At 37.6% G+C, this 16,088-nt stretch overlaps 1 protein-coding gene across 5 annotated transcripts in view; it reads right to left on the bottom strand.

The window, feature by feature from the left end:
• The window catches only part of EFR3B (EFR3 homolog B), a 114,270-nt gene that overhangs the window by 42,024 nt on the left and 56,158 nt on the right, over positions 1-16,088 (bottom strand). For all 5 annotated transcript variants that reach the window (XM_039346019.1, XM_039346020.1, XM_039346018.1 and 2 more), the window contains exons 3-4: positions 14,315-14,442; positions 2,334-2,484 (exon numbers count right to left, since the gene is read on the bottom strand). In XM_039346019.1, the coding sequence (XP_039201953.1) occupies positions 2,334-2,484; positions 14,315-14,442 (279 nt within the window). The remainder of the gene's footprint in view (positions 1-2,333; positions 2,485-14,314; positions 14,443-16,088) is intronic.

The raw sequence follows: 16,088 nt of genomic DNA, 5'->3' as shown, positions 1-16,088 counted from the left end.
GAGATATGCGGCTTTCTTTAGATGAAGGCCCAAACATGGCTTATCAATGGCATGTACAACACTGCATTCCCCCCAAAATGGGTGAGATGAAGTTTACAACATTTTGCCCTTGACAATTAAGACATTTTCAGAAATTAATAGAATCTCTTAAGACAATGATATAGATTTTTTATAGTAAAAATGCTAGAAATTGGGTGATCTCTGAAATCAGCTTGGCTCACCATAAATTGCATAGATGTATATCCCAGAAAAAATATTATTTATTTTGCACTCTGGTATAAGATGTGTAAAGAATATAATTGTGCAGCATGGTAATAGTTTTGAAAGCCATTTGAGGTGGGGGTCATTATTACTGCAACTGTATAGAATGAGAGAGACTTGGTGGCAGTAGAGATAAGGCTATTGGGTCAAATTTTCTGTATTGATGAAGATGGAGGTGTTTGCTTAAGGAAACTGGTTCCTGGTCACTGAGGGTTCCTTGGGAGAGGAAGAAGAACATAAGCAACTCCAACCAGTCATTGAAAAACAAACCCCAATAAGAATATTTAGCAGCAACTCAGTGAGTTGTTGTGGTTCATTGGAACTATTGTTTGAGTGAGATGGCTCTGTGGACAAGCTTTGGAGAGGGTGATGACTTTAAACCTGGAGAACCTGAGTAAGAATTAAGTTCTTGGGGGAGAGGAACAGAAGATAGAATGGTGGGGAAGTAAAAGAATGATGAAGCATAAAATTTGGTTTGGTTTGGTTTGGTTTGAAGAAAAAAGTATATATTTAGGAGTTGGGGAGCATGGGTGTGGAGTATTTGCTTGGTGTAATTGATGATTATGGATTGGACTTTGGACTTGCCAACAATGTGGAGAGAGGGAATATAGATAACCACTGAGTATCTACTTGATCGGTTCAATTGGGAGTGTGTGATTAGAGCTCTCAACAAGATTGCTTCCATGTGGCCTCTTGCTGTTGAACAATCCCAAGGAGTTCTTCTGGATTATATGAAGCAACAGAGAGATGGCTGAAGAGCCAGTAGAGAAATATGAAAGGTAATCTGGTGGAACATGTGTATGAGTTCATGTCTGAGTCTACATCATGGAAATATAAGTGGTAAAGCTCTTGTATTTCTCTACTTTTTGGTCACTGGATTGTTGTCTAACAGTCTTATTTAAAGTTGTCCTGTTAGAAATTGTTGGGCAAGAGGACCTGCTCCTTGGTCATTATGATTTCTTATAGCACAACACTTTGCTGTCAGTCACTCAAATTTTCCATAAACCTGACTCTTCAAAGGCACAGTGGGATATGACAATATCTTGTAATGTTATCTGGTACTTATTTTAGCCTGTACTTTATGATGTGACCTATGTCACTTGTGAATTTGATTCATGCATCTCCTAGCTAGCCCCTTTGAGTTGTTAGGGAGAATTCAGTCCTGTACTTCCATCTGCTATGAAGGAGGTAGTGGTACTTGTTGGTCTCTCATTTGTGGAGTCCCATAGTGTTTGATCTGTCTTCACTGCTGTTTAACACTTGTATCCAGGGCATTTTTTTTGTTGTCATAGAACGCCCAGAACGGAGTTCCAGCACCTTTTTTGGATGGAACCTTGTGGGGTAGGCAAGGCAGGTTGTGTGACGTGTGTGAGTTCCGGCACCTTTTCTTTCTTTTTTTTTTTTTTACAAAAAAAGCACTGCTTGTATCAAACCACTGTCAAAAGGCATCCATTATTCTGAGTTGAGATATCAGCTGTATGCTGATGATACCTAGCAGCAGCACATTCCCATCCCAGATCAAGCTGGTTATTTAGACTGATGCTAAGAACCCCTTTCCTAAGATCAGCTGTTATGGCCCAGAACTTGACTCAGTTGTTCAAGCTAAACAAAAACAATGTCAGCCCCAGGGGACACTAAGCTAAGAATCACCTAAAACTGATCATATATAGGCCCATCAGAACAGTTGGAGTAATCAGAAGATGTATTGCCTCCAAACCCTAGGAGAGCAGAACAAAAATACTCAATAAAGCTTCTTGCCAAGCAAGGGAATAACACTTAATTAAAGACAGTTGCCTGCAGCCTGATTGAAGAGGCAACCCGGAGTTCTGTCCTCCATTGGAAACAGTAGATTGATCTCCTGTTTGGATGTCTTATTCTATTCAGCCTTAATTACTATTTGAAACAGGACAACAACTTGTGAGGTGAGAATTGAACTGGAATCTTCCAAATTCAATGCTCAGTAGCTTACTTTATTAAATTCCCATTTTAAGATAGAGGGGAATCTATCTTAATATACCGTACTAGGAATATCACTGAGTCTCTTCTAGATTGTGTCCAAAGGAAATGCTTACCGAATTGGTGCCAAGGATTTGCAGGTCAGGCTTCTCCGATTCCAGCAACTTGGCCACCATCTTCAAGAAACTCTCCACAAAGAGATTGATGCTCTGGCAGTGGCAGGCCATTAACAGCTGATCCAAGGCTTCCATTGCAATGCACACATACCTGTGGGTAAGTGGGTATAAAAATACATCCAAAATAAAAGGTCTCCTTAAAATTATGGGAACTGAAATCTAAATCGTCCAGAGGGTTAAAGTTAGAGAAAGCTGTCACAGATGGGCAGACTTTCTAGTATTCCAGCCAATCTGAATTCAATTTTGAGGGTATGGGGATGATTTTTTATTTTTATTCAACCTTTCCCTTCCCTTTTTCTATTCATTCACAATAAAGAGTCTGGCTTCAGATCAGCCAAGGGGATTCATGGCTGATTGAAAATTAAAATCTAGTTTTTCCCAGGTGCTTGTTAATCACAGTATAAAAGATTTTAATCTGAGTTCATAAAATATTTTCCAATGTAATGACCTGCATTCATTCAGCATGCTTAAGTCACGAGCTGAACCAGCACTACCCAAGCCCATCAAGCTTGGGCTAGACTACTATGCAAATCCAGCTGCCAATATACTATAAAAGCAGTTGTCTGAGAAATCCAGATCCTGAAACATTCTTGAAGCTTAGCGTATGTGCCTAAGCAAGCTGCAACAGGAAGAGAACACATAAATCATGGTTTGGCCCAACCACATGAAAACAGCAGGAGAGGTGGGGACAGGTTTAAACCCCAAAGGGACATATACAGAAAAGGGTGAGTTCACTGATTATTTCTTTTGCTATTATTGGCAAAGATGCAGGGGGGGAGGGAAGGGCACTGCTTTGAGGTTTTTGTTTTTCTGAAAAATATTCTGTAAACTGGAATAACCAAACAGAGAAGTGTGCAGATTTCTCCTTTTTCCATGAGAGCACTTTGGTGCTTTTCACTTTCAATGGGGTTGGGAAAAGGTTGAACTGGATGCACACAATACAAAGCTTGAACACAATGCCACTATCTATTATTTGGATTGTAGGGAGTCTTAAAGTAGTTCACCTCAAGGTTTCCAAACTCAACAGCAAAATGCCAGGTATGACATGTGGTAAGGAATACAGTGCATCAGTCTCTCTCTCTCTCTCTCTCTCTCTCTCTCTCTCTCTCTCTCTCTCTCTCTCTCTCTCTCTCTCTCTCTCTCCCTCCCTCCCTCTCCCTCCCCCTCTCTCTCCCTCTAGGGGGGGGAATGGAGGAAATATATGCTGTAGCAACATAGCATTGCCAATTTTCTTAATGCGTATTGACAAATTATTCTATTTTTAACCTATAGTACTTTCACAGATGTTCATTCTAAATTGTTCCATTTTATTTCTGTAGAAATGTATTTCAATATGTATTTTTATAAACTGCTTTTTTTCCAAATATGTCTTGAAATAATCCCAGCTACTGAAGTTTGGGAACTCTGAACTATGCTAGAGTGTTTTTGAAGCAGAACAGTTGGTGGATAGTTACATCCTAATTCATACACTAGTTTGGAAGGAAGAATTGGGTGTATCAGAAGCTGAAAACCTCAATTTATTCAAGCATATTAACAAAAAGGCACAGAGACCCTCACATGATACTTAATTATTGGTGACTGCACTCATGCAATTTTTTTTAGCAAAGTTAAAGAAATAATTTGGTAGAGTTACAGGTTTTTGGTTCTATTCAACAACCCCAAAATTCATAGGTTGTCCTTCAACCTAATATTAATCAAGCCAGCCCTACTAACCTTCCAAGATTAGCTAAGTATCTGATCCCTCTCTTTTAGCTAGAATGCAATAATTCACTGAACAGTAAAAATGTGAAGATCTCAAATATGTCAATTACTGCTGTAAATGAAAGGGACTCACTGGAGGGACTCAGAGCAAAATTGTAGCCTAGTGACAGAGCATATACGTAGCAGATCCCAGGTTCAGTCTTCAGCATATCTAAAGAGCTGGAGAGGAGATATTCTCTACCAGTGCACCTGGAGAACTATTGCCAGTTAGTGCAGACAATATTAAGATGGAGCAAAGGATAACTTATTATATAAACGGTGTATTAATTTGTCTTATGATTTAATAGCAAGAGGTTCTTTTGACTTTTTTTTCTAGACAGCCTTTCATCATGGATGGTTTAATTAGAATTCTTGCACTGAGCAGAGAGGTTTGGGCCAGATATCTTAAATTACTCTTTCCAAACCATTGGCAGAAGTTGTGTGACATTGCAGACTAGGCTAAAATGGGACTGAACTATTTATTAATATGATTTATATAGCTATTCAGCTCCTAAATACTGACTCCCAGAAGCTTGCATAAACACAAAAAAATAATTAAACACACAAAGACACACCACAATAGCAGCATAACAGGCCAAACCACAACATATTCCAGTTCTGGAATATGAACAGGACAGGCTAATCCAATGCTTCGACCCAGTGCATGGGGAAAAGCCAAGTTTGTAAGTTTTTATAGAAAGCGAATATGATTAAGGCCATCTGAATCTTGGATGGTATACTATTCCACAAAACAGACACTCTGACAGAGAAAGCATACTTCCTGGGTCTCATTAGGTGACACTATTTGACAGCAAGAACATTCAGTAGATTAAATATTAAGACTCTGCAGAATCTCATGGGAGGGCAGAGACTATCAGAGATAACTGTAAATAATCCGGCCCTGTGCTATGAACTATTTTATAGGTAATAACCAGCACCTGGAAGCATCCTAAGTACAGATCATAAAGTAGTGTGGTTATATAGGTATACCGAGGTGCAGCAAAAATTACCTGTATCAGTTGCATTCTGGCTCAATTGCAGCCTTTGAATGGTTTTCAAAGGCAGCAACAGTGTACTGCAATAGTCTAATTAGGTAGTGATAAGGGCAGGATACCAAGCAGGCCTCCTGATTCAGGAATGAGTACAAACTGGCATAACAAATTGATTATGAAAAAGCTGCCTGGATTCAACCACATGCTTAAACTATGAAGGACCTAAATCTATTACATATAGGTGATTGTACTTACAAACCCAAGGACCCTGTCCACTTCTTCAGGTACAACAACATTTATCTTCTCCCAAAAAAGTCTGAACCTGTCCATGCTACATTGTGCCTCGGTCAACTCCAAAAATTTTCCACAACTGAACTGGCAGGGGATCTGAATGAATTTATCTAATAATTGCCTAGAATACTCTTTACAGCAGCCTTGCAGATGTTCCTCCAGCCCCTCCTTTCCCAGCAGGAACTGGAATACCCTAAACAAAGCCAACGAGTAGCCATCTGCAGAAGCAATATGAGCAGAAAATAATTATATTTGTTGTTCTAATTGCTATGAGTAATCCTTAATCAAGATTCTTACCCATACTTTATCAAGTTCACGCCTTTTTTTTCCCTTTTAGGGGACTCATTTTCCAGATTTTCTGGGATCCAAGGCCAGAGAAAGTTCACAGATAATTTTGCCCTAAGATGACGAACAGAACTAATGTGACTGTTGCTATAAATCAAGCCCAGTATAACTGATTCCATAGTTGTCTTGGTGGCCAAGATGTTCCAAGCTGCCTCTGACCCCATGCCCAGGGAAGGCAGAATAAAGTCCTCCTATAACATGAACCTGGGGAACTCTACTGCCAATCCTGATATCTCATTAGTTTGAGTAAGAAGGCCAGTATAGCAGCAGGAGTCCCATCTGATGCCTAGAACCCCACTTCACCTGAAGTCTCACACCTGTTATCACACCTGTTATCTAGAAAGCAACAACATTAAAGCAATCAGGGTGTCTTGGATGATTACAGCCACTCTACTATCCCTGTTCTATGACCATAGTTGGTGTCACACTCAAAACACAGAGGCACATTTCCAAAAGGGAGAGATCCTCCCGCAATAACACATACCAGGTCAGCCATCTCATTCACTTCAATGGATGAAGAAGGCCTTATTACAGGTGAAATTGGCATTCAACACTAACAGCTGAAAGCCCAGGCAATTGGAGATGAGCACAAGGGGCTAGAATGCAGAATCAGTTTTATATATTAAAGATTGCCTACCCAAGAGCAGTCCGGTTGAGAATATTGTGAGAATCAATGTCTTAGCATTTTGTATAAATCCTCCAGTCCCTTAGGTTGTTTAGGCACTCCATCTTGTGTGAACACCTCATTTGTATTTATTCATCTGGTCTCAGTTTCCTATGCATATTTCTCAGTTAAACCTGGGCACTAGAGGTCTTATTATTGATTTGATTTATATCCTACCTCAGGTAGGACAAGGCTTTTTTTTTTTCATAGAACGCCCAGAACGGAGTTCCGGCACCTTTTTTGGATGGAACCTTATAGGGTAGGCAAGGCGGGTTGTATGATGTGTGTGAGTTCCGGCACCTTTATTTTTTTAGAAAAAAAGCACTGAGGTAGGGCACTTATGCATTCTAAAAATAAGAATTACCTTGGCTCTGGGCAACAAAAGTTATGCACAGGGAACAACATAACAGCATATATTCTTTCATTTAACAGAGCCAGAGGGGATTAAAGTTCTATTCTCTACTGTAATTGACGTCAACAGAAAACACAGGGATGCCGGTCCTCCTTAGGGCTCAGTCTGGCCAACAGGAAAAAAATAAATCACCTGTCAGAACAGAAAACTAGAGCACTTATAGACTGCCATAACTGACAGTCAGTGCTGCTATTGCAGCAAATGATTGAAACCCTGTTAAATCATCCTTGTAGCACTTTAGATGAAACAAGGGAAAAAAGAAAGATGAAGAGAGTAAAAGTGAGAAAAATAGGGCCTTCACAGAACATGCATCTTGGCTGGACATAAAATGTTGAATGGGATGCTTTACTTAGTTAGGACTTAGCTCCAGTATTCACCCATAATAATTTTGGCTGGGGATTTCTGGAAGTCCACACAGAAATAGAATTATCATTAAAAATGCCTAGCCATGCAACCAGTCATAACACAACCATCACATCTTATGAAAAGGATAACTGTCCTGTACTTCTACTTTTCAGAGACATCTAACAGACTCCAACAATTTCTTAACATCATTGTAGCATTCAACTCAACGAAATCCATCCAAAACACTTAAAACAAACCCAAAGAATCCTACTCAAAGAAGAAACAAAAGAAATCATCTACAGCAAACACTATATGGCTTTTAACAGCCACAGACAGGCAGAAGATTGTACATCACTTGGCAATCAGAAGACATGAACATTCTTTAATCTCTGAATTAGAGGATAAAACCAACCACAATTTCAACTGGAAAACTGTCAACATTTTAGATAAACCCAAATCCAAAAATGATAATTTCTGGAAGCTTGACACTCTGACAAATCAGCCATTAAAATACATATATGTAGAGATAAATGATAAATTCTTTTTAAAAGATATAACCAAAAAATTAGGAAACAAACAAGCCAGAGTATATCCTCCTCAACAATCAATATCCAGATAAGCAGAAAACAGCATGAAATAAATGATTAGGGAATAATAGCCCAATAAAAGATCAAGAAAGAGACCACACCTTGCCCCAAAGTGGCAAGGTAAGCTACCACATATAAACAAGCAACAAACTTCACCCATCCACATGCTGATGATGTTACTTAGTTTGGGAATGAAAAGTCTGAAGGACATCAATTGAGCTTTAGAAGAACACAAAGAACCTGACTTCTATATTCTCTCAAGTGTTTAAATTCTAGACTTCTTCCACTCATCCTTCCAAATAACAAATACTTTGCACACCACTCAGTATCTTGTATAGTGATAGTATGTTTACATAATAGCCATCACTAGCCTGGAAACAGCTGGTTCCTACCTCGCCAGCCTCAACCTTTTCACTGTGATGTAAATGGAAAATACGTTCTTCAGTTGAACTCAGCACTTGTGACTATACAGACCTTACGTTGTAGGAAGGGTGTGGAGTCCTTGGTGTTTTCTGAACTTGCTTGTTTTCTTTCAGACCTTTTATTACCCAACTAGCACTGATAATGTTACCTAGGTTGGGTAATGAAATGTCTGCAAGAAAACAAGCAAGCTCAGAGAACACCAAGAACTCCTCATGTCAACCCTGAGCTATAAATATTCTCCTTTATTAGGAAGGCTGTGGCAAACACAGACTAATTAGGGTTACCTGCCTGAGCAGGGGGTTGGACTTGATGACCTCCAAGATCCCTTCCAACTTTTATTATTATTATTATTATTATTATTATTATTATTATTATTATTATTATTATTAATGTACTGTCTTCTTTCAGGAGGATGTTTTTTGACTTATAGTAAGTCTGCAACTCCACAATTTTTCAGTTGTTTCGCCTTCAAATACTAGCCAGATTTGACTCTGTCCAGTCCAGATAAGAGTCTGCCAAGTGGACTTCTGGTTCCGGTTCGCGGCGACTCTGGTCATGTCTGGAGACTCGTCTCCACTTCTTCGCCGGTAGACCCCTTTGTGGGTCGAAACCGAGGAGGAGGCTTGCTGGAGACTGCGGGAGGGCAGCAGCTTCTCTCATGGCTCCAGCTATTTCCTTAGGGCCGACGGAGCAAAAGATCATCCTGTAAGATGGCCGGTTACCCTGTTGCACCAGCCAAAAGTCACAGCTACATCTAAGCATGAATAGACCCACCGCGGATGATCCAGGTGAGACCCCTTCTGCTCCTCTCTTCACCCTACTCTGGGTTTTTTTTTTTTTTTTTGGCCTGTAAAAGCTCTGTTGGAATCATTTCTCCGTCTTGAAAAAGCAGCTTTGGTATGCCTGGGAAGAAAGGCACTGAAAAAAAGGTTAGAATAATTTTTTTTAAAGACTACACTTTATTCTTATCTACTTTGGGGTACAGAAAAAAACTTTTTTCTAAGAGCTGTACTATCATATTATACTGGAAGATTATTTCTTTTTCCACCTTTTCCTTTAAAAGATAGAAAAAGGGAAAAAGGAAAAAAGATGGTGTCTGGAAAAGATTTTTTAACTTACTGAGGACATCTAGTGGCGAAAATTTAATATTGCAACTGTTGGTCACTGTTTGGAGATGAGATGGACTTGGCCTTCAAATTACTTTTGAAGATAAAAGATAAGCGGATGCAGCTGTGGGAATTGTGGGGGTGGATACTGTTCAACTTTTATTAAATACAGCCTCCACTAAAAGAAAAAAGGGACTCTCTTCAATTATTATTAAAATGGAATCTTATTCACAATTAAACTATAAACTTATATTGGAAAAGATTTATGAGGCTACTGAAGAAATATGTGCTACAATGAAAGAGATTACTACAGAATTAAGAGCCAGAAGCTATACTCCAAACCTTCAAACTCATTTTCAGACAACATCTGACCATTTTATAAACCAAAACATACTAGAAGAGGAAGTAATCGAGACTAAAGAGGAATTTATTTTACCTTACAAGCATTTCATCTATACCTTTGAGGATCAGAAAAATCAAAGACTGAGATTTGAGCCTTTAAAGCAACATGGCTTTAAGGATAAGAGAAATAGATGCCCAATGCAGAGGATGGGATGCTTCTTACTGTCTCAAATGATACTATAAGCAACAAAGAGAAACCTATTGGTTGAAAGGGAAGCTTTGTTATGGAAACCTGCCTGGCACAAAAAGAAGGCCAGAATAAAACTGAAAAGATAAATTCAAAATTATATGTAATGGATCAAAGGCACTGTAGAATTATGGACTGATTTAAGGATTAAGATTTAGAGTTAGAAGTAAGAGAAAATGGGTGATTATTAGAATATATATCTTAAATAGATTAAGAATGTATTTTTTGGAATAATAGGTTTATTTGTATGAAAACTATTATGTAATGGAATGAAGAAAACTGGAGAAGCGTTTTAGATTTGGATTGACTTAATAATTAATCAAATATGTTAAATTAGTAAGATGTTCTTGTTTGACAATATGGATGTTATTAGATATGATAATTAACTGAATGAAATTTGAATCTGGTCCAATGGGCTGAAATGACTTAAGGTTTGATATTATTTTGTTATCTTAAAGAGATTGATTGATGGATTATATTTGTATAGGATAGACTAATATTTTATTTTAATTAGGAGATATATAGTGTAGTGGAAGAAGAAATAAACGAGATTTGTGATAAAATTAAGGATTTAAGAGATTAAGATCTAGAATATATTTGGAAGGGATATCTGAATTGATAATCTGTTTATTTAAAGTTAAATTTGACTATGGTAATTGTAAATTCATGAAGCTTTAAAACATATTTAGGATCTATAGAAATTTAAATTAGTAATGGATTATCTTAAATGTATTATGCTATTTGGGGAAATAGAGAGGTAATATTTAATGTATTGATTTGTGTTATTCATATATGGTTTTATTTCTGGATGTTTGATTACCCCAGCACCACGGTGTGTCTTAAGCATTTTGTTCTAAGAATTAAAAATCCAATAAAATTTGTTAAAAAAAAAGAGTCCGCCAAGTGCTGTCACCTACTGATGTTATCTAAGAGGTAGGTTGGACTTAATCTTTTCTCCCAACAACTTAATATATGTCATTATTTGTAACCTTATTAATAATTTCTTTACCACAGTCCCTCTGATACAAATCTGAAATCACTATCACTTCAGGTGAAAAGACTTTTCTGTGACTTGGAACAACTTTTTTATTTTGTGCCTTAATGTTGCTTCTGCCTCTTTCCCCCTTTTGTCTATCTATGATAGATAAAAGCCATTCATAGTGTGAATTATAACAAGGATATTTACATATCTGCATTGGGCTGGTAAGATTAAGAAAGGGATTCCAGCCCAAAACTATTTGCAGACCATGTTCCATCTGTTCATCCGATAATTCTAATTGGAACAGCAATTTATTCTTGGCAACTACACACCCACACAAGATACATGGATGTACTTCTTTTTCCAATAAACAGCAGCTCCTCAAAAAACAGCTGTACTTGTGAAATGAACGGCAAGTGCTAAGAGAAATAATACAGATATAGAATTGACTTAGACAGCTGAATCAAAATGCGGCAAGAAGCAAAACACTACCACTTTAGGACTTGTTAAGAGATTAAAGCAGCCTTCTGCAGCATGGTGTCTTCTAAGTGTATTGGATCAGAATCCCATAATACCCATCAACATTTGGAGAGCATCCCAGGCTATTATGGAAAATATTTTTAAATCACAAGACTATATTTTGCTAATTTTATGAGAAAACATAACAGCCCAGAAAATCATGTCAGAGAGCCATTTTCTGCATCCTAAGCTCGTTCGTCCCCCCAAAAATCCAATTGTCAGCTAATGACTACTGCAAATCCATTCATAAGTCAGCCTTGGTTGACTAGAAACTGTGAAAAGACTCCATTGAACACATTATTCTGTGAAATACCATGCAACAATACAGTTGTTCTTTCTGTACTGTTGTGTCTGCCATGAAGTACTCATTCTGATTGCTAGGAATGAATTACTGCAGCTCAGCGACAGAGAATGGATGGAGAAAGGAGTAGGTTAAGTTCCTGGCATCACAAGATACCAGGCAATGGAATAGAATCTTTTTCTGCTTGGGAATCTAAAGAGATGCAAGCAATTTGTCTAGGCTTGATGTGCCTCATTACTGTATAATGCAGCTTCCTATGTCCCAAGCTAGTTGCTAACTTGCCCATTTTTAATTTTTAAAAAATTGCCTAACTTGTGCATTTTTAAAAAGATGGACCCACTTTTAAAGAAGACAAATAAGGTCATCTACTCTTCTAGCTACCATCCCTTTTACCCCTTCCTTGCTGTGTTTCACTACAATAACACTGCAGGAATAAGAAGCCCTGAGAAAATGAATTTTCTCAGATGTCTCACAGTCATATCTAGAATGACCAGCAGTGTTCCCAATACTGAAGTGGGGTGTGGAGGGAAGCCCCCACTGCTGCATGAAGAACTTGATGGCTCAGCTATGAGTAAATTCTGTATATTCTCTTCACTACCCAGGAATTCTTCAGCATAGCTGCATTTTACCAGTTCTAACTGAAACATTGTGTGTGCCTTCAAGTTATTGTTGACTCCCAGAATGGCCTGGACAAATCTCTGCAGTTTTCTTGACAAGTTTTTTTGGAAGTGGTTTGCCATTACCTACTTCCTAGGGCTGAGAATGAGTGTCTTAAGATCACCCAGCTGGCTTTGTGCCTAAGGTGGGACTAGAACTAATAGTCTCCCAATAGCCTTCTTCTCTGAGATGAAAATACTGAAGACATATGACAGTATTCTTAAACTACATGAAAGAAGATAAACTTCTATTCCTTTTCCCATTCCATGCATAGATCTGGGAATTCTTGAAGTTGTCTATACATCTTAAAGTTGCTGAGATTGAGAAACATTGAATTAAAATATAGGAAGGGAGATACTATTAGACAACTTGGTAATAGTACAGTATTTGAACACTCAAACTAATTACTTAGATAAGTAGTGAGAGGTGTTGAAACAGTGCTAGATAGTCATCTGCTGAAGACTTTTAAATTAGAGTCATACACTGAGCATGGGGTCTTAAGCAACCCTCCCAAATTTATGATTTTATGTTTCATTCCAAAAGTTACTGACTGTGACATATTGTCATCATTAAAAGTTAGTTCATTATCATAGTTCTGCTTCTTTCAGGACTTTTTTTTTTAAAAAGCACATAAGGCTTAATAGAAACAAATATTTGAACAAATGTTCAATGAAGTTTACCATATGACCCCAAAGTTGAGGGTGATCTTACAGTTGCAACAGAGATCATTCAATTTTACAGACAGCATTATCTCTTTATTTTTGTCTCTAACTGCGATAATTCACATTTGGAGGCCAATAAGATGGTTATGGTTGGATTTGTGCATGCTTTCTGTTTGTTTTTAAAAGTGCGAAATTAAATCTTGAAACAAAATATTTATCATTGGATGTTTTTCTTTGCCATCCAAGTCCCTTCCAACTTTATTATTATTATTAGATCATCGCAGTCAGCCAGATGTTCAGAATAATAATAATAATAATAATAATAATAATAATAATAATAATTCATATTCATTCATATTAGTAAAGTTGGAAGGGACCTTGGAGGTCATCTAGTCCAACCCCCTGCTCGGGCAGGAAACCCTACACCATTTCGGACAAGTGGCTGTCCAGTCTCTTCTTAAAAACTTCCAGTGTTGGAGCATTTACTGCTTCTGGAGGCAAGCTGTTCCACTGATTAATTGTTCTCACTGTCAGGAAGTTTCTCCTTAGTTCTAATAATAATAATAATAATTATTTACACTGTGTTATTCGTACTACTACAACAAAACTCAGCACAAACTTGCCCGTCAAGGATGCTTTTCAAAGTCAAACAAATTTCCAGGCCAATGAAATCTTGTTATTTTAGTTATTCATAATCCCACTCATATTTTTCTTTTGTGATTGTTGATTATTATTGTCCCATTTTGCATAGAACACATGGATTCACAGTTGAACTTGAAGCCATTCCATTATTGTCTATTTTATAAATTTTAATACATACATTCTTACTTGTATGGCTGCCATTTGTATTATCACTGGTAAACCAGTTTTCAGACACTGTTCTAGTCTCACAAACCAGCTGGTTGCTGGAACGCTTGGGAAAATGAGGATGAGCATGAATATGTGGAGGTTGTGGTAGATTATTTGGCGAACTCGGGGGGGGGGCAGATTGTCAATTTTTATCTATAGACTTTAAATGTAGTATGCTGCCCAGAGTCACTGTGTAGGAGTTGGGTGACTATATAAATTTGTTTAATAACAAACAAACAAACTTCTCAGGCCATGGTCTGAGCATTGCTGCCCTAGGGAGATGTTGATAGTTGACATTCACAAACCTGAGTTAGATGAGATGGCACAATAGAAACTGATCTATATATCCAAAACCAGAAATATATATTTTAATAAGCAGAAATGATTCATAATGACTAAGAATGGAGCTAAAAAAGAGCCATTTTTAAAGGCGTTTCTGAAAATACACAGCATCCCTTACCCGTATCGGTGCCTGCCCACATCTCTGATCAGTTTCTCTGACAAATAAGCTCCAATGCGATCCAGCTTCTCTGGAGCAGAGAGGGCATAGAAAGTCAGCTTCTCCATGTTGGTTTTTACCAGCCCATCCTGAAAGAAACATTTTCATGCTAAAACTTAAGCTTATATTATTGAATATATTAATCCCCCCAAATCAGCTTTCATGTAGGAACATAATGAAATGTGTTAATATTCCCACATGCAATTTATCCCACATGGCCACATGCAATTTATCCCCCATTTACCCTCAAAACACATCAGTTTAACAGAAAGAAACATCAAAAGTCAACCAGCAAGTACTCTATGGCTGAGTATAACTTCATCTGTCAAAGCAATAATATCCTATATTAACAGCATTAATGAATAATAACGAAAGAAGTGTTCCGTTAGTCGGAACATTGACATCATCATTCTGACTCTCGCATATTCTTGACTCAGAATTCCTAATTACTATTGTACACCTATCTTTTTACAAAAGGTAAAAGCAGTCTATCCTGATAGAAACTATACTATGGAGGACTGAGGAGAAAAACAAAAAATGCAAACTTGGTCTGCATCAACAGAAATATAATATCAAGATCATAGCAAGTAATAGATTTACTCTGTTCTGCATTGGTTAGACCATCTCTGGGATATTAAGTTCTATTCACCAAAATACAAGGAAGATACTGAAGAACTGAAAAAAGTGAGGAAAAGACTGCTAAAGGCGGTGAAGAGCTTGGAGGGTAAACATTTTGAAGGAATTGGGTGTGCTTAGCTTAGGCTATTTGACCTTGATTTACTGAATGTCTATTTCAACCTCTTCATCAGAAAGGTATGTAAAGATATTTAAAGCTCCAAAATCTATACTTCACCAGATTCCATACCTTCTATGCACCACACTACAGCACCATTAGATTGCATTGCAAATATGATCCACACCATAAGAGAGCAAAAAAATTGTTCTGGTTTCCTATCATGCTCATGGAGCAACCAGAGTTTGGAAAGTATATGTAGACCAACTACTGGTTTTGGAGAACCTGTGTATCCCTGTCTCCCTGAGGTCAATGAATGGCTCCCATGTGGATCCTTAGTGGACACATGAGCACCAATGAATCACATGGCCAGCTGAATAAAGAGATAAAGACATTGCTTCTAGATGACAGCAGCTTTTTCAAAGCAAAGGAAATGGGTTACAAGATTATGTGGATGTATAATTACTACCACTGTCCTCATGTATACTCATATATCCTTCAAACTTTAAAAGAGCAGCATCTCTTCTTTTTTTTCTTTTTTTTAAAAAAGGGATTTGGTAGCTCTCTCAGATCTCTTCTTCATGTATTTTCTGCATTTTAATTCAGAACCAAAGATGGAGTATGAAAGTAGATAGAGAAAATATGTTTCTTTTGCTGTTTCCTTCTGTTTTGCTAGTTTTAAGTTTCCAAGGTTGTGTGTGTGTGTGTGTGTGTGTGTGTGTGTGCATATATATATATTTGTATGTATATAGAAATTTGCATGATCACATGAGATCTCTTAACTTAGAATCAGGTTAACTTTGATTCAATGAGCACGTCCACTTCTTGGATACTACATGGGAAGACAATATAAAACAGCTACCATTTTGAGAAATGTTTCTGTACACATGAAATCATGTAGGCCCATTTGCTTTGGGGCTTTCGCTCGAAAAACTGCAGAGGGTAAGGAAAGACGTAACAGAGGTACATGGGGCATATGTATATATGCATAACATATATAAT

Source organism: Crotalus tigris, unplaced genomic scaffold (assembly GCF_016545835.1).
Source record: "Crotalus tigris isolate CLP2741 ecotype Arizona unplaced genomic scaffold, ASM1654583v1 scf7180000017987.690289119674:8195010, whole genome shotgun sequence".
Taxonomy (NCBI): domain Eukaryota; kingdom Metazoa; phylum Chordata; class Lepidosauria; order Squamata; family Viperidae; genus Crotalus; species Crotalus tigris.
Note: the sequence above shows the minus strand (reverse complement) of the source record. Positions and strands in the feature narration are given on the sequence as shown.